Raw genomic sequence first — 19,084 nt, forward strand, 5'->3', positions numbered from 1 at the left:
GCCTCGTTGGCCTGTTTTGCCCCTGAGGATCCTCAACTGTCATTTAGTACAATTCCTCAGATTAGTGGCTAAAAAGACATCTGAAAGGAGCTTTGCAGGACCTTGATTAAATCCCTCTAGAAGCTAGATTAATCTAGCTGGTGATTTAATTGCTGAAAGGTTGTGTATGTATAGCTGCACGCGACCCAGTACTTTGCATATGAGGAGCAGCCACATGGCTGGTCCTGATTTCAATCTTTATTTTTAAACTTGCAGAATAGATCAAATTTTATATCTGGGGCACTGTAATGTGAGATAATCTGGCATCACTGCACATCATTTGCATTTAAGGTTTTATTGATTATTTACTACTGATTGACTATCCGATATTATAGCTACAGAATGTCCTATTACTTTTGTTATGCAATGGTTTTAAGTAACTATGCTAATAAGTAATCCAATAAATAAATAAATAAACATCAAGGTTTAAGCTGTTGTTGCAGGGACAGTACACATCAGTTGTGCTCTGATTCCACATCCTGAACCAAATCTGAGGTAACAGCTGGTCTGATCAGGGAAATTATGATGATGCATATAGATCTGCAAGGGAACACTTGGGAACATAATCAGTTTAACCTGCTGCAATGTGTGAATGTTTGTAGCAACAGTGGAAGTATGACTCTAGGTTGTACAATTCCAGTTAGCCCCCAGTTAGCAGCCTCTGTTGGATGGCACAAAGGGCCTGATTCACAACGGATAAACTTAGAACTGAAGTCAAAGTTTAGGCCCAAAGTCTAAGTTTAGATACTAAGGGCCCAATTCACAAAGAACTTTAAGTTTAAGTTTATCTTCGCAAATTGGGCCCTTACACTTGAGATCTAAACACAGTCCTCAGGTCTATGTTTACCTTTGTGAATTGGGTCCATAGTGTTAGTTGTACAGTATTGTCAATGAGAATCAAGTTGTGATATTTCCCTGCCAGTTTCTTGAGGTACAAGCTTTGACTACTCAGTGATGCCAGAAGGGACCCTCTTTTCTCACCACAGGCCTCTCTGGAGCATGAGGAAGGTAAGATTCTGCGAGCCCAACTGGAGTTCAACCAGGTCAAGGCAGATATTGAGCGGAAACTGGCTGAAAAGGATGAAGAGATGGAGACGGCCAAAAGAAACCACCAGCGCCTTACTGATTCCCTGCAGACCTCACTGGAGGCTGAGACCCGCAGCCGCAATGAGGCCCTTCGCATCAAGAAGAAAATGGAAGGTGACCTTAATGAGATGGAGATCCAGCTCAGCCAAGCCAACCGTGCAGCCGCAGAGACCCTCAAGAACCTCAAAATCACTCAGGCCCACCTGAAGGTAGGACCTCTGCACATCCATTATTTCTATCTACCTCAGAGGCCTGCAAACAAGTTGACACACGAAACAGGAGATTCATGTACTCCAGATTTGATGCTCTCAATATCATTGAGTGATAAAAAAAATATATTAAGATGAGAGACATGTGTCGCCATAGTCATTGTGAAATGGTATCTTAAATACCATAAGAGATACCAATCACAATGTGAGATATCACGCCTAACGATGCAATGTGATAGTTCACTCGCGGACTGTTACCATACCTATGGTGAGATATAAAATGTGACTCAAATAAAGATATCTTTCATTAAATAGTTGACAATATGAGATGTTATTCGCTGTTCTACTACAGAAAACATGCCTCAGGATTATGCATGACAGAAATGTCTACCTTGTTAAGTTAGAACCGAGGAATAGTAAGGCACATGCTCTGGATGGAGCTGGATGGTTCTGACCTGTGACCAATTCCACATGTTGCCTGTTGCAAACATGGCCTGTACCATATATGTCCTGCATCACACATGTCCCATAACAAGAAATCTGCAGCACATATGCCCTTTACTACTTCAGACTTAATACCACTCATAACCAGTACCACACATGCACAATACCAAATGACAAGCACCACAAGTGGCCTGGACCAAAGGAGTACTGCATCACACATGACCTATACAACCTATAGACTTTGCCATGCATAAACTGTACCATCAAAATCTACGAAGACCATGCCTTTAACATAGCAGACATGCCACAATTTACCTGCACAATCCAAGACCAGCAAAGTTCATAACCTTCACCATTCTTGTCCTATAGCATGTATGATCTTTACCACACATGACCTGTACCGCAGAAAGTGTGCACTACTCTTGACCTGTTCTACACATGGATTGTTCAACACACAAACGGACCTATAGCACACTGCTCTTGTACCACAAATAACCTGTACCACACGAGCAATATCACAAAAGACCCCCAACCACTGGAACCTTGCACCCCCACAAATGGCACTGTATTTCACCGGTACCAAGCATGGCCTGTCTGATATGTGGCCAGGCCTGTACATACCCTATGCTGCAGATAACTAGGATCATGCACATCTTATACTATGTATGAACCAGTCCTACAGATGATGTGTGCTACATCAAATCTGTGCCACACATGATTTTTACCAGTCAAGGCCTATACCAACATAACCTGTGCCTAACTTGATCTACATTAACTGATATATAACATACATGGCAAGTACAACATGCACAACACATCACCTGTACCATATCAGGACATCATACATAAGATATATGACTCACTGATTTAAAACATTGTCTGTCCTAGACAAGGACCTTTACAAACATGGTCTCTGCGACACATAATTTGTAACATACATAGGGGGTCATTCCTACCCTGGCGGTCTATGACCGTCAGGGTAGGTGACGGAGGAAGCACCGCCAACAGGCTGGCGGTGCTTCCGGGGGCATTCTGACCGCGGCGGTAAAGCCGCGGTCAGAAAAGGGAAGCCGGCTGTTTCCCGCCGGCTTCCCGCTGCCCCAGGGAATCCTCCATGGCTTCCGACCCCCTTCCCGCCTGCCTGGTTCTGGCGGTTTTCACCGCCAGAACCTGGCTGGTGGGAACGGGTGTCGTGGGCCCCCTGGGGGCCCCTGCAGTGCCCATGCATGGGCCACTGGCATGGGCACTGCAGGGGCCCCCTAACAGGGCTCCACAGAGATTTTCAGTGTCTGCGTGGCAGACACTGAAAGTCGTGACGGGTGCAACTGCACCCGTCGCACCCCTTCGACTCCGCCGGCTCCATTCGGAGCCGGCATCCTCGTGGAAGGGGGTTTCCCGCTGGGCAGGCGGGCGGCCTTCTGGCGGTCACCCGCCAGCCCAGCGGGAAACTCAGAATGACCGCCGCGGTCTTTTGACCGCGGTACGGTCTTCTGGCGGTTCCTGCTTCGCCGCCCGCAAATCTAGGAATGACCGCCATAATGTACATTTTGTTGAGACCTGCACTAAACTAGACTTGTACCACATATGATCTATACCTCTCAAGGCCTGGAGAGCACACGGCCTATGCTGCACAGAGAAAAGTATAGAGAGATATTTAGACATCATTTCTGGGACAACCAATTCTGGCAGTTCCACATAAGGCCAGTACCACTTTTGACCTCTTCTTCACATTCACAGCCCATACTGCATACGTTTAGGACACCCCAAGGCCTATGTAAATTATGATCAGTAAAGATTTGTACCATACAAGGCCTGTACCTCATGTGTGCTAAACTACACTTGGCCTGTTTTTCATAGCAGGCACTATTTGTGAAATGTACCAGTCCTGGCATATCCTAAATATGAATTTTAACAACATAGTCTGAATTGATTTTGAGTTTATAATGCAGTCTCTTTGCTCTTGGTCAAAGGTGTTAGGTTATGTTATGCGTATTGTTAAGGTGCTTTATCACCCAGGAGGATATTCTAGCATTGAGCAGGTGTGTTTGACTAGCCGTGCCCTATTATTCGAAGAGCCAGAGCTTCAGCTCCTCAGCTCAAGAAATGAGGAGGAACCTCTAATCTGTAGTGGGAGGTTGTTCTACGTTTTAGGTGGCATATACGAGAAAGCCCGGTGTCTGGATCTGTTTCTGTGTGTGCAAGCAGGTGTCCCACAAAGCATAGGTGTCTGGGTGGTTGGTGGAAAAAGATGCAGCTGCCCATGTAGACAGGAGGCAATGTTGTGTTGTGTCTTGAATGCATGGGTGAGGAGTTAGAAATGTTCACATTTGTATATCAGGATCCAGTGGAGCTTCCTGTGCTATGGTGCGATGTGAGCTCTGTGTGGGAGTTTGAGGATGGATCTGCTGGACAGTCTGTAGCCTTCTAGTGAGTACTTTGGATTTATCTTCTCATAACCCAGCTTGCTGGTGACGAAGGCATGGATGACGGTCTTTCTGGTGTTGCTTGGGAGCCATTTGAGGAGCTTCCCTGGCATCCTCGAGGTGTGGAAGCAGGATGTGGTGATGGTGCTTACTTGTGCAATCATGTCCAGTTTTCTGTCAGTGATGATCCGGAGGTTCCCGGCATGGGTGCTAGGAGTAGGTGTAGCTTCAATGTCATCCGGCCCTCAGCTGGAGTTCCATGGTGAGGTGTTCTTGCTGAAGATCACTGCTTCCCTTTTGTCAGTGTTGAGTTTGAGACAGTTGGACTTCATCCAGTTGGCGACTTTGCTCATGCAGGTGGTGAACTTGTTCCTTATGTGGGTGTCTTGTCTGAGAGGGAGAGTATGAGCTGTGTGTCACCCACATAGGAGAAGATGTTGATGTTGTGTGTGTGGATGACACTGGCCAACAAGACTATATATATGTTGAAGAGGGTAGGGCTGAAGGATGAACCTTGATGCACCCCACAGGTGAGTTTGTGTGCTTCTAAGGAGTAAGGCACCAGGCTGATAGCTTATGTTCTGTTCATCAGGGACAGAACATCAAGGCAAGGAATATTATGAAGGCTACTAGCTGGATGTTGATTGTCATTTAAAAAAAAACTTTTTATGAAGATCAGATAGTTATAGGACCCTCTTATGGGACATTGCAGTGGGCTGAAAAAACAGGTGAACATGGGCAGTAAAGTAAGGATTCATAGTTTAGTTCTTCATACCCTAGACACTGCAAGTAAAAAGTACAAAGTAAATCTCATGACCTATACCATACATGATCTATACTACATGGCATGTACCAAATGTGACCTGTATCGTGTTTCACATGCTGCATAAGATTTATCAAACCTGATCTGTACATTTACATATCCTGCAGAGCAGATGGCACACACATCTAACCCTCCTGGATTCTTTCACATGCATGAATGATGCTCAAAATGTTGGTATCAAGGAGCTGTGGTGGCATAGACAACCCTATTTCCAGCTTCATTGGTCTCATCTCTGCTATTTTACTCTTTATTTCTCAGGACAGCCAGCTGCAGCTGGATGATGTGGTTCGAGCAAATGATGACCTTAAGGAAAACATCGCAATTGTGGAGCGGAGGAATAACCTTCTGCAGGCCGAACTGGAAGAGCTGCGTGCAGTGGTAGAGCAGACGGAAAGAGCCCGCAAACTAGCAGAACAAGAACTGATTGAGACCAGTGAGAGGGTGCAGCTTTTGCACTCCCAGGTGAGAAATCATGTAGAGTTTAGTGAGAAGGACTATACCTTGCATTTCGAGGTGAGAAGCCACATAGAGCTCAGAGAGGGGGAGCAGACTCTGGAGTCTTAGGTGAGGAACCGCATAGAGCTCAGAGAGAGGGTGAGAGGGTGCAGCTCCTGCCCTTCCAGGTGAGGAACCACACAGAGCTCAGAGAGGGAGTACACCCTTCACTTCCAGGTGAGGAACCACACAGAGCTCAGAGAGGGAGTACACCCTTCACTTCCAGGTGAGGAACCACACAGAGCTCACAGAGGAGGAGCAGACCCTGCAGTCTTAGATGAGGAGCCACCTGAGCTGAGAAAGAGGGCGCAGCTCCTGCCCTTCCAGGTGATGAACCACATAGAGCTCAGAGAGGGAGTATATCCTGCACGCCCAGGTGAGGACCACATAGAGCTCAGAGATGGGGGGGAGGAGGCCCTGCAGTCTTAGTTGAGGAACCGCATAGAGCTCAAAGAGAGGCAGAAGATCCTGCACTTCCATATAAGGTCCACAGAGAAAGAGCACAGATCCTGCACTCCTTCGTCAGGTATCACACAGTACTGTTAGTTTAAAGTAAGCATCCCATTTATAATTCACTTTTTAGGGGCTTCATTTGTCACTTGTAGAGGAGCAATACCTTTGGGAACAAAAAGATGAGATGGACTGAAATGTTTGAGCCAACGCTTGTTTCCCACTGGAACTTCCTCTATGCTGCATCACATGGCACATTTTTCTTTAACTTACCTATTCTATTACAGGAGGATCCAATCATATGCAAATCATTTGTGATACCACCACAAAAGAGAAACAAATCAAGACTACAGCTCACATTAAAACAGAGAACTCTTCATATGCTAATATGACCCAAATATAAAATTAATGGAGTTATTAAGACATCCATCACTACTTAACTACCAAGAGCTTTTTACCTACCATGAGAATTTGACTGGCAAGGAGCACCAACTGAGGAAATATGTACATAATTTTGTGCATGCCTCCAATCTCACCCACGAAAAACACATAACTCATAAAAACTTTCATAGACATTGACCACATGCCTCCACAAAACCAAATAAGATGTCATAACCTGGACCCAGACTAAAGAAACAACTGTAATGCCTCAATAATCGAATAGTGTGTACAATAGAAGTGTTAATTACCAATATTAATTTGCATAATTAGACATCTCAAATATAGGCATTATCAGAAAACAATGGAACGAAATGCTGCCCTTTTGAATTCCAAGTGGTTAATAAGCATTATTTCAAGCATTTCATTATATACTTTTTTTGTCTTCAGGAATCTCGGTAGAGATTTCCATACCGGAGGAACCCCACTACCCATTCACTGCAGAGGTGAAATCACAATATATCCTGGTTGCTGACATTAGGTTCTTCTGTCTAAAGGTGGAATACCGCTGAAGCTTCACAACACGGGTGCAAAGCAGTAATAAACTCACTGCTATCTATTTCTTTTCCCAGAACACCAGCCTTATAAACCAGAAGAAGAAGATGGACGCAGACCTGTCCCAGCTACAGACTGACGTGGAGGAATCCATCCAAGAGTGTCGGAACGCAGAGGAGAAGGCCAAGAAAGCCATCACTGATGTATGCATTGACTCCACTATTTGCAGAGGTTACGGACTGGTCTAGTTACCCTACTATCAGAGGCCATTAAGAAATGTTTGACTCTGTGATGTCTTCTCCCACAGGCAGCCATGATGGCTGAAGAGCTGAAGAAGGAGCAGGACACCAGCGCTCACCTGGAACGCATGAAGAAGAACATGGAGCAGACCATCAAGGACCTACAGCAGCGACTAGATGAGGCCGAGCAGATTGCCATGAAGGGTGGCAAGAAGCAGCTGCAGAAGCTGGAGGCCCGGGTGCGGGAGCTGGAGAACGAGCTGGAAGGCGAGCAGAAACGTGGAGCTGAGACAGTGAAGGGCATGAGAAAGTACGAGAGGCGTGTTAAAGAACTAACCTACCAGGTATGGAAGCTAGCCCTCAAAGAACATCCTGAGGATGGGAGAGATCTACTTTCCTATAATGGGGGTGGCTTTCAGAAGACTAGGCAAACATATGAACCTGTGCAGTACAAAGAGTTTTGGATGGATTCTGGAAGTTGGTCGAAGAGACCAGGGTTGGAAAGAGGATTAGAAGAACATGCTGAAAGATGGAGGAGTATTATTTACCTAGAAGGTATGGGGGCAGCACTTTGAGGACAATTGTGAAAATCAGGTAGACCTATCTAGATTAAAGGTGCCGGGTTGGGCTTCTGCTTCTAAGAAGACCGGATGATGTGGAAGCCATGTTTGACTGTTAATGTATTGTCCTTTATTCATGTTGAAGCAAAAGATGTTGCCAATGTGATGTTGCTTTCTTACAGCAAAGCCTTTTTTTATGCTTATGACCGAAGTCCCTCACTTAGGGATTGCTTGTATGACTAACCAAAAACCGAATTGACTGGGGACAGATGCCCAACCCAGTAATAGAATAACCGAATGGCTTAAGCATGAGGAGTGGCAGGCAATCCCGTGGTTAACATTTGTGAGTGAGGAGCAGATTTTAGACTGATCTGGAGATGAGAAAAAGGTCTAAGTGTCACTGGTATACAGGTGGTAAGGGGTGCCAAGGGAGGCACTAATGTCCCAGAGGTAGGGGAAGTAGATGATAAAAGGAGAGGACACAAGGAGGAGGCCTGTTAGACAACCATTGAGAACGCTGTAGTTAAGGAGTGCAAACAGCCCATGAGACAAAGAAGGAGAGCAAGAGCAGAACAATGAGGCCTTGAATACAGGAGTAGCTAATGTAGTTGATCAATCAACTGTGTTCAATGCTGCTGAACTGTTTCTGAAGATAGAAGTAGAGGTGACCGACAGAGGGGACAACGGACTCTCATGCAATGGTAGTCTGTGAAGCGGAGTTGATGGAAACTTTATGATAGCACTTTGAGTGGGTTGTGGGAGGGAGGTGAGACTCAGCACATTAAACACTAAGCATTCAAGAAGGAACCTGGAGAAGAAGAGTTTGGGAGACAGACAGTACAATAGATCGATGGGGAGACGAGGTCACCGTAATCTTTGCAGAGCACCGATATCCCCTCTATTGCCTTAGAGCATTGAGGATAGGCACTAGAGAGAAAAGAGTGTTTGGACTTTGGAAAGGCAGAGGTAACCACCTATTCATCTTGAAGAAGAAGGTAAGGGGAGTAGTCTAGGTCGGGTACAGTGCAGTGAGCATAAAAGTGCTTAGGATACAGTAGGGGTCCAAAGTTGGTAGGAGAATGTCATTAAAGGTGTGTTGAGAGGTGATGTTGATCCGAAGAACAAAGTTGTATTGAAAAGTGGGCCAATAGTGAGCGTGGCTAAGCCTCTAATGCAGGTGCGAGGATGAGGTCTGCCGTTTCTGTGGTGGAAGATGAGGTCAGAGTAGTGATCTTCTTACAGCTAGACTCCTCTCCCCTGCGCAATTGAAATATTTTTCGTTTGAGTCACTATGGGTGAGTTGGCTGATGGTCAGGGTCAAAGCAGCATGCCAGGACCCCACCTGCCCCTTGTCATGAGGTTTGGAAAGCAGGGCGGCATGCCCAGAGGCATGATGTCCATGGTGTTGGAGACTGCGGGGGCAGGCCACATGCCTAGTGGCAGTCTGCATCCAGTATGTCGTGGTTGTTCGTGGGTTGACCAGGGGTGAGGGTGTGTGCCAAGAGGTCACCTTCTCCTGGTCATGAAGTTGCTGGTAGCAATTGTCATCTCCAGTGGTCTGTTGTTCCCAGTCATGATACAGCAGGGGGCTGGTGATATGCCCACGGTTTCCCAGCTTCTAGCCAAAGGGTGGCTCAGGCCTGGCATTGTAAGCCTCGGTCTTGGGTGTGGTTTAGGGAAATCCTGCATGTTCACAGGGCATCGTCCTAACCCCTGCTTTGTGGGAGGACACTTCCTGGGACACATCCTACACTCAAATTTAATGTGGAATGGTTGGTGGTAGAGGATTGCTATGGAGGACCTCCTGCCATATGAATTTGAAAGAGGCTGGAGTCTTAAGAGGGGCCTATTGCCTGTGAAACACCTATCCCCAAGATAAATTGGAGGGTAGGGGTGGGTCGAGAAGCTCGCTTCTGGCACATCCTGCACTACCGCCTCTCCTCCCTTTTGAGTTTGTGACATCCTTGATTGTGGCTGGGGTCTTCTGCTGCGTTTGTAAGTGTCTGGGTGTGGGTATGAGCCATATGACCCTTCCTCTGGCCCTGAAACCACCCAATAAAGTGGGTGGGAGAGATCTACATTTACTTGAGATCTTAGACAAGCTTGTAAAAACAAAGCAAGATTCTGCTTAGCTGTGAGGGCTTATTAAAAATGCATTGTAGACCACTGAACAGACAATCACTGCAGTCCCCGAGAGTCATGCCCATCAGTTCGAATACTGCTGGGTTAGAGAAAGCTTTGGAGACAGTGTGTGCTGGAGGCAATTGGGCAGAGAAGATAACTTGATGATTGCTTTGTATTGAATTGCACTATTTATGTAGCGCTTCATACATACGATGAGGCCTCAAAGTGCTCCGATTTGCATTTCTTCACGTTGAGACTAAAGTCAGTGAAGACAAGGGGACTGGTGGATAGCGGGGCAGGGATGATTGTGGGGGCCAGATTAGCTGAGAAGCAATGCTATACAATATATATATTTGAACAATATCTTAGCAGTGGTGTGCTGAGGGTTCAAATGGCAAATAGGGTTACATCTCAGCTGGGTACACTTCGCTGGATGGCATGCAGCAGAGTTCTGTTGCCATCACTCACTGTCTTGGCTACCAGTTCAACAGGGTGCATATCATTCAATAGCCTGAAGCACAGTATAGGTGGTCGTATAGTCACTGGCCTGGGGCACAAGCCATAAGTGAGTAAACAACTGGGGAGCACAGGTTGGCTGTGTACTTTTTTTATTCAATAGCATGGTGCTTGGGAACAGAGGAGGAACTAACCATACCATCTTAGAGTTGCGAACCATAGGGGCCGGCCAGGGCCACGAGCCAAAGTGGACAAACACTGACATGCTTAGTGCACCACACCGTTCCCCTTCTGCAGCTCTTGTGGCCTCCCAATGCCTTGCTCGAGGGAAGCATTGGGAGGCCCAATGATTAGCGGAATCAAAGGAGGATGGCAGCAAGAGTGGATTCAAACGCATTGACCCTGTTCAATGAATTACCACCATAGCAAAGCTGGGAAACCCCTCTACGCTGTTGGGCTATAGTTTTGAGCAAAGGAGCCACTGCTCCACTCTGCTCTTCTTAGCACCTCCGCAAGGCTGGTGGCCTTTGTAGGCCTCAGTTGAGGAGCAAGAGAGAAGCCTTACAGGACCTAAGGTGAAGATAGAATCCTCAGAGCTCATGGAAAGGTGGTGTCATGAAGGGCATTCAACACTGTCTGACCCTGTTTAAAGATGACTACTCAGGCCAAGTAGGGAAACACAGGTTGTGCCTGTATGTAAAGCAGTGGACTCTGCATTGTTGCTGGGGAGATGACTGCTCTACTAAACTACTGCACATAGTCTCCACTGTGCCACTTGTGCAGTGTTCATGGCCTTAATAGGCCTTGTATGAGGGGGTGGGATCACCCAGGAACCAAAATGTCTAGCCTAGCAGCAAGGGGCAATTTAGTTCTGTCTGACCACATTCATTGATAGCCCCATAGTTCTGACTGGTGCACCTTTGCTGTGACTAGGTTCCTGGTGGTTATGCAGTCAGCAGTGTTGGCAAGGAACTCCTCAACCATGGTGCCACTGTACCTCTTCTGTAGTGTACCTGGATTTTGTAAGCCTTGGATGAAGAATGGAGTCAAGCAGGTCTTGATCCTCCAGGGCCAAGTAACATAAGTGGGCTTGTCTCTGTTCATGTCTGTTAAAAATGGCCTCCTGGGCTTAGCTGAGGCTTCCATGCAGTTACTGGGTGCAGGGCTGGGGACAGAATCAAATGGTCCACACACAACTGCTGCTTCAGAGAAAGACCTTGCAGGAAGACTGAAATACAGGGGATTTTTTCTAGCCTTTAAACAACAACACATTCATAGCAGAAACTGAAGTTATATAGTCCGCAAGTATGGCTAATAGGAACCAAACTATTCATTCATTCATCTTTTTCATGCCTATTGCCCAGATTTCTGTACTTTTTCACCTCAAATACTTGGGTGTGGAATGAACAGACATGGGTGGGATTAAATGTGGACAAGAAAATGTGGTTCTTCAATGTTCCTGCTGCAGCAGTGACAGTCTGCCTTTCCTGTTCTTCTCAGACCGAGGAAGATCGCAAGAACCTGACCCGCCTGCAGGACCTTGTGGACAAACTCCAGCTCAAAGTGAAGGCCTATAAGAGGCAGGCAGAGGAGGCGGTAAGTGGCTGTCCCACAAGGGTAAGCAGAGAAGGTGGTAAGTGAAGTATCTTTCATATCTGACTGAAAGAGGACATGCAGATGGTGACAAATCTACCTCTCCCTTTTGTCTTCCCCCTTTCTCTTTCTGAACTCTCTGAGCAAATTTTCAGTCATATCTCATATTTGTTCTAAAATGCTATTTCACCCTCAGTTTCTTTGTTCTTCCCTACATCTAATGCTAGACCTAATGTTTATTTCGGCACAACTACTAGACAAGGACCCCCTTTACCAGCTGGGCAGAAATGAACGATTCATAAACTGCATTTCAACACCAAAATCTGGCTCTAGACTTAAGAATAACATGTGGCACCCATAATGACCAGGTCAACTACCACAGGCTTTTCCCAATTTTGGGACCTTTCATGGACATTTTTCACCAGCTTTGAGCCAGTGGAAAGTTTGTGAAAACCTTTCTGGTTACAGGGTACATTTCCACATTTGGTAAAACCCAGGCCCAGATTTCCCACACCCAGTAATCTGGGTGCAGGAATACCCGGCATCTCAATACCATTTAGGTGACTCATCATGAGGACCTAAGAAAGTCATAAAAGGTATGGCCAATGCAGTTGAAATCTAGCAAATGTGCTGCATCCATCACACTCATGGTTCCATTGCCTCATGTTTTTTTGCTGCTGGAAATCCTTAGGGAGCAGCCTGTGTGCTAAAGGAATCTCAGTGTCACATTGTTATAAAGCCCATCCTATTTAGGGTGGGCCTTTTTTATAGAGATTTTTCCTTATTGGGAAAACATTTAAAAAATCATGATTGCAGGCTAGGCTGCGCCCTCGGACTGTGTTTTATGAAACCCTAATTTTAAGGATATAGTAGGCACATGATTTTCGGTCTTACTATTTTGATCCTAAGCTATAAAACAAAGCTGTTAGCCTGTTAATACTGTTTAAACTGCCTGAAACTAAATGAGAAACTCTCTCATCCTCTTTCATATAAATGGTTGAGACAAAGACTGGAACTTTGTGAGCCAGTGGCGTTAAGAACATAATAGAAAGACCTGGTGACAAAGAGGAGACCACAAGGCAACCCCTGGGGCTCAAAATTAAATGGCAGTATACTCAGTGCTTAAAACCGATCAGCCAGAAAAGGTTTCATCATTCCATGACTACATACTGAATCCAGTGAGCTGAAGGCTGCCAAGTACAAAGCATGTCGATAACCTCAAATGCTGTGAATCAGTTCAGTGCTGTCACGTCGCTGTTCAAAGGCATCCGAAGGTCATCCAGGAACACCAGGAAAGGAAACTCTAAAACTCAAGGAGACTGAATCAGAGCTGAAACATTTCCAGGCTTTCACCAGCCTACAAAGAGTCACAAAGTTGAATTGGCCCTGGTGTCCCCAAGATGGTGGTGATGGCCACAGCAATGAAATAGGGCCAGAGTTAGATATGTTCCAGAGATCAGTTGAGGTTTTTTGTAGTATTGTATGTTATAGTCACTAAATTGTGCCTGAAAGATGCAGGTTCATGACCAGAAGGGACTAAGGGCCTCATTACGACCCTGGCGGCCGGCGGTAAGCTGGCAGTAACACCGCCAACAGGCTGGCGGTGTTCCGCCAGCTATTATGACCGTGGCGCAATAGCCACGGCCATACCACCGGTCCCCCCACTATACCGCCAGGCTTTCGCCTGGAGGTCATAATCCCCAGAGTCCCTGACCGCCAGCCTGGCCTCGGCAGTAAACACCGCCATGGAAAGGCTGGCGGTAAGGGGGACGTGGGGTGCCCCTGGAGGGCCCTGCACTGCCCATGCATTTGGCATGGGCAGTGCAGGGGCCCCAGGCATAGCCCCATCGCGCATTTCACTGCCTGAATTTCGGGCAGTGAAATGCCCGACGGGTCCTACTGCAACCGCTGCACATCAGCATTGCCGCCGGCTCTATTACGAGTCGGCAGCAATGTTGATGTGATTTTTCCACTGGGCTGTCAGGCAGTTACACTGTTACCATCCACTGGCCCAGTGGAAAAGTCGAAATAGGGAGCCAGGAATACCACCAGCACTGGCGGTATTCCGCTGCCCGCTACCTCGGCGGGCTTCTAAGAAGACCGCTGAGGTCGTAATGAGGCCCTAAGTGATGTACAATGCAAGAGAAGAACCCAACTGCGTCATCAAACACAGCACAGAAGAGAGCAGTACTGGTATTCCGCAGCAAGCTAAATTAAGCATAGAAATGTGTTTGTTATTTGTTGTTTAGGTAGGGCAGAATCTGCCATACATTTCATCAGCTGCTCCTGATCCAGCACAACAATTTTGCAGATAGTGGCATTTTAAGAGGATCAGAAACAAAAGTATGGAGTCCTACAACTGTCATGTGATGTCTGATTTTAAAGACTTCTGACAAAGATAGAGATGTTGAGTGGTTGGTGAAGCCAGGTCATCGCTGCATGTGAGAATAAGGACTATTTTGCTTTCTGAAGATTAAAAGTAACTCCTTCCTTCTGGTTATGATATGAATAGCGTAGAGCATGTAATTGGAAAATTATGTATTGGGGCTTGAGCCCAGAATGCATTAATATGTCTTCCATTAAGAACGATGAAATGCTTCGACAGTGATACCATAAGGAGCACACCACTGGCACTCACTACATTTGCCTAAGGGTTTACGGAGTGCTAAACAGTAGGAAAACACACCTCGCGTTCAATTGAACAGGATTATGTGCAATAGAAACAGAAAAGACACAGAATGCCTGAAGGTTTTGAAGAATCACTGTTATTCAGTTTCTCCAACTGGAAAGCCAATGGTCCCCGATTGATATTCATCCATATGCACATAATAAGTTTACAAACAGCATTATCAAAAGTAATGTTATCATAATTGCCTGGTCGCACCAACAGAAGGATGTCTCAAGAAGTGATCGTCCCAGGAAGGGCAAATATTACATCTAAAGTGTGACCTCTCTCATGATAGGGCTTCAGTGAGATGAACTATACCTAATTTACATCAGTGACCAACAAAGTTCGGAGCCAGGGCGGTCAAGGGGTCAACAACCCAATGAATCAAGGTCCTGTAATCACAGCATCCCTGCACGTTAGAGTAGGGGGCAGGGCCAGTTCAGTGGCCTGGGACATCAGAGGAGTCCTGTTCACGTGGACGGGAGAGTGCCGGCAGAATCAGAGTGTTAGATGAGACACATTTCCTCCAGCTACACAAATGTGTAATCTGCTGTCAGTAACGCTGTAAAACTTGTGACAATAAAGCATCTCCTGGTAACCACCATAGTCAGCGTACAGGTGAACCCTGCAGGAGATGAAGTATCTCCTGGTAACCACCATAGTCAGCGTACAGGTGAACCCTGCAGGAGATGAGGTAGCGAGGAGAATAGCTTCAACTAATGTTCCAAACTGTTTCCTTGGCCACGTTCTATCTACATGTCTGAGTCTGTCACTGAGAGGAGGTAGTTGGTTTCCAATGAATATTGGGGGGAAAAAACACTCATTCATCAAAACTGTGTCGGCAGATGCAGCACAAGCCAGTGGCCCTCCCTGTCTCCTGCCAGAGGTGAAGCGAGGGCACACCAGCTGCCGAGCTCGTACCTGCCACTCACCCCTTCAGAAACGAAAAAATATATTGTTACTGGTGAAGGACAGTCTTCCACCAAACGGAACTGAAGTGGTAAAGGCAGACAAACCTATGCACAAATGCGTCATGGCCAAAGCAAGCTCAAATGCACCTAGGTGGGCTTTTCTGTAGCGCCTACTGCACGGGGGTCTCTGTGCAGACCCGCCAGACAGGACCATCACCGACGGTGAGAACCAGCCTGTGGATACAGACTGCAGAAATTATATTCTAGATTAAATGTGGTAACATATTATTACTCCAAGCGACCTATTTCGCGTGATATAAAATCGTAACAGCGACATCTGCTAATTTGATCGTAGGAAAATCCACTTAAGCATTAGGTTCAATGTGTCGTTTGGCAACACAACACAGATTGTATCGCTCGGCTATATTAAATTTAAGCAAATTACATTTTGACGATTACACCAAATGTAGTTTCAAGTGCTTTGTATGGAGTGCTGCACGCTACGACACCACCTCCGACCAGTGCAGGCAGACTGAAACTGCGGAAACAGAGACCCTGATTTTATTCTTTACATCTTTTGGCACATGCACAGGTGCGTGCCATCACTTCTGCAGTAAATATACATGTTAGTGGTGCCTTGGAGAGTTCTACTATTTCTTCTGCACAGTTATTTTTCTACGATTCTTCTACTCTGGCAGTATCCTCACCTATTGCTACATTAGGACCTTGGACCCGCGTCTCCTCTTGCTTTGAATACAGTTGAAGTGCACTATTGGAACTGAATAATGGCAAAACGAGACTGGCTGATTCACGAAATATTTTTTTCTCAGTGCAGATTTGCAAAAAAAAAAAAAAAAAAAAGAATCCGGGCTTTTACAAAAGGCCCAGTGGGACCAGAGTTTTAAAACGCGCATCCGTTAGCCCCAGCAGAAAGTTTGTACTCGGAGAAGGCCAGGGTGCGAGACACGGGTATGTGCCCCCTCCTCATTCACCGGGACATATACGAGGCTCCGAGCTGGCTGCGGCCCCCGTTGCCGCAAAAGATGGCGCAGACGAGGATACATGCGTCCCCGGCCTGCACAGTCTCATATATTATATTAATGGGCCCTTAGAATCCATCAAGGGGAATGTGCGCCTCAGGTGGGTGGAGGAGTTGGGCCCCCGTCCTTCCACCAACGTGGCTCGTGCACAGCTGCGTGGGCAGCCAGTCACATAACTATACATGGCACAACAGGTGCAGTGGCACGGGGCCCTGTGGAATGAGGAAACCAGTTAACCCTTTTATACAAACATCCAGGCGACCCACTTCCTTGCATACCCCTGCTCAATCACATTACTCCCCCCACCCACCCTTCGTTTTCCATTTACCTTGGCCTTTCTCCACACCCCTCCTTTGTATTGACCTTGTTTCTTTTCCATATCACTCTGGCCCAGTGAGTTTGCTCCTCCCCCACCCCTCATATCCACCATCATCTCAACAGCCCTCTTCTCTAATCACCCTGGTCCTCCCTATCTCCCTGTCCAGCACGTCTTTAATGTCGCTAATTCTTTTCTGCCCACTTCATTCCGTATTTTGTGGTTCCCTTCCCAGGAGGAAGTAGCCAATGTCAACCTGGCCAAATTCCGTAAACTGCAGCATGACCTGGATGAGGCTGAGGAGCGGGCCGACATTGCTGAATCCCAAGTCAACAAGCTTCGCGCCAAGAGCCGGGACATTGGAGGAAAGGTGGGAACTAGGGCCCTTACCAATAGGCCAATTCATTTACCACAGTGTTGTACATCGGCATTCCTATATCAGAATCTTTTCTATTCTACACTGGTGTATCCCTCCCACACTACTTTCTGGCCAACACAGACCTATCCCATAAACGCCTTCTTTCCCATGCCGCTAATGGAATATCCCAGAATCCTCTTCCTGCTAAACTGGCGAATACACAGCTCTCCTCTGTACCAGCATATCATATGGCAGAATCTTCTGTCCCACACCGAAATAAGTGTCAAGTAAATTCTGGGACATTTTGGAGAGGGAAGTATTGTGGAAATGTGCACACCAATTTTCTCACTCCACAGACTACCCTCTGCTCTATGCTGTCATTCTATTCCAGACTCCTCTCTGTCCAACGCCTGCACATAATACCCAGATTTCTCTGTCTGACAACAGTTTATCATTTCAGAATGTGGTTTGACCTACTCTGACAATCTGTTCCACAGCCCACTGTGCTGTACGGAAAACCCTGTCCCAGAATTCTCTGTCCTACTGTGTATCTAGCATCCCATAACCCACTCGGCTACCATCAAAACAAACATCCCACAGCTCTCAGTCACTAACAATGTCCGAGAAACTGGGGAACAGAGGGAACTGTCCTCCAAGATACTCTGCCTCTCACTGCCAGGTACTAGCCCAGAACCATCTCTATCCAACAATACCACAGCCTTATGTACCGTGTAGAGTGTTCCAGATCCTCTAAGCTTAGCTAATTTGGTATTACTGTTTCTCCATGTCTCTCTCTTGCATGCTCTAGAAACTCCAAGATGAAGAGTGACAAGCCCTTCTTCGCGTCACCAACAGCTGTGAGGGTCCTTCGACAATGGAGTTGGCTTCTCTGTTCGCCTTACTCGTTCTGTATATGCTGTAGAAATATGTGCATAAATAAAAATCTCTGTAGCACAATGCGTGAGCTGTCTATATCTTTTCTTACGATTTGAGGAAGACTGAGGTGAGGTTACATTGCGGGGGTGATTGCCAAGGTATTCTATCACAGAATTATTTTGTCACTACGTTGAGGGTGGTCTGGGTGTTCTTACCAAGGTATAACCAGGATGTAACAGTGGGCGGCTAGGAAACACTACAAGCTCCCCATCCTTAAGCAGAACGTCAGACACAGCAACAGACCGAGGGGCAGGGTGATATTAAAATGTTCCTTTTCAGTAGTGTTCCATCAGCGGCACTTCTGTTGATAAGGGCATCATGGTGGGAACTGCAGTGATGTCACTACCTGTAGTGATGGATTCTGGGGTTTTAGACCTGTACTTCTGAAACTCACTGCAAGGTCTAGTTAGGCCATGATCCAGGACCCCAAATTTAGGCCATTGGTACCACTCAGGGATAGGTTCTAACATGATTTTTTTGCAAGGTATGACTGCCTAGAGATGGAAAATATGTGATAGCAAGTCATCACTCTTTGCTTTTTGTCTGACATTATTGGATTATCCACCATAGTCGGAAAAAAATAATGGTTTTAATATTTTTGATAAATAGCATACAAATTCACCATATGTGGAAATATAATTATGACTGTTAATCTTAATAACAACAATATAGTCCTTAAAATAATAACAATAAAACCTAATTGTATTCTTCATATATTGATATAAATTATATGCATCATTTTCCCTTACAATTTCAAATAATAATAACTGTCACATCTTACATGGGCAATGTATGCCATGAATGAACATAAACACAATTTTATCATTCACATTCATTGTCATCATCTTCTTCTGAATAGGTATCATCGTTCTCTGTGTCTGTTTGGGTTTCACAGGTGGTCTGCACGTCAGTGCACTTGAGGTCATTTAGGCAGCAGACACATGTTTGCAGTTTGCAGTTCCTAATGCAGTTGCAAGCTAG

The 19,084-nt window shown here is 46.1% G+C and overlaps 1 protein-coding gene across 1 annotated transcript in view; it reads left to right on the forward strand.

The window, feature by feature from the left end:
• LOC138299694 (myosin-6) overlaps positions 1-18,126 on the forward strand; it is a 95,839-nt gene extending 77,713 nt beyond the window's left edge. Inside the window, exons 33-39 of the mRNA XM_069238182.1 lie at positions 1,026-1,334; positions 5,283-5,486; positions 6,980-7,105; positions 7,210-7,485; positions 11,782-11,877; positions 17,045-17,179; positions 17,976-18,126. Coding sequence (XP_069094283.1) covers positions 1,026-1,334; positions 5,283-5,486; positions 6,980-7,105; positions 7,210-7,485; positions 11,782-11,877; positions 17,045-17,179; positions 17,976-17,996 — 1,167 coding nt within the window. The 3' untranslated portion in view covers positions 17,997-18,126. The remainder of the gene's footprint in view (positions 1-1,025; positions 1,335-5,282; positions 5,487-6,979; positions 7,106-7,209; positions 7,486-11,781; positions 11,878-17,044; positions 17,180-17,975) is intronic.
• Positions 18,127-19,084: the final 958 nt, after the last annotated feature.

This window comes from Pleurodeles waltl, chromosome 6 (assembly GCF_031143425.1).
Source record: "Pleurodeles waltl isolate 20211129_DDA chromosome 6, aPleWal1.hap1.20221129, whole genome shotgun sequence".
NCBI classification, from domain to species: Eukaryota; Metazoa; Chordata; class Amphibia; order Caudata; family Salamandridae; genus Pleurodeles; species Pleurodeles waltl.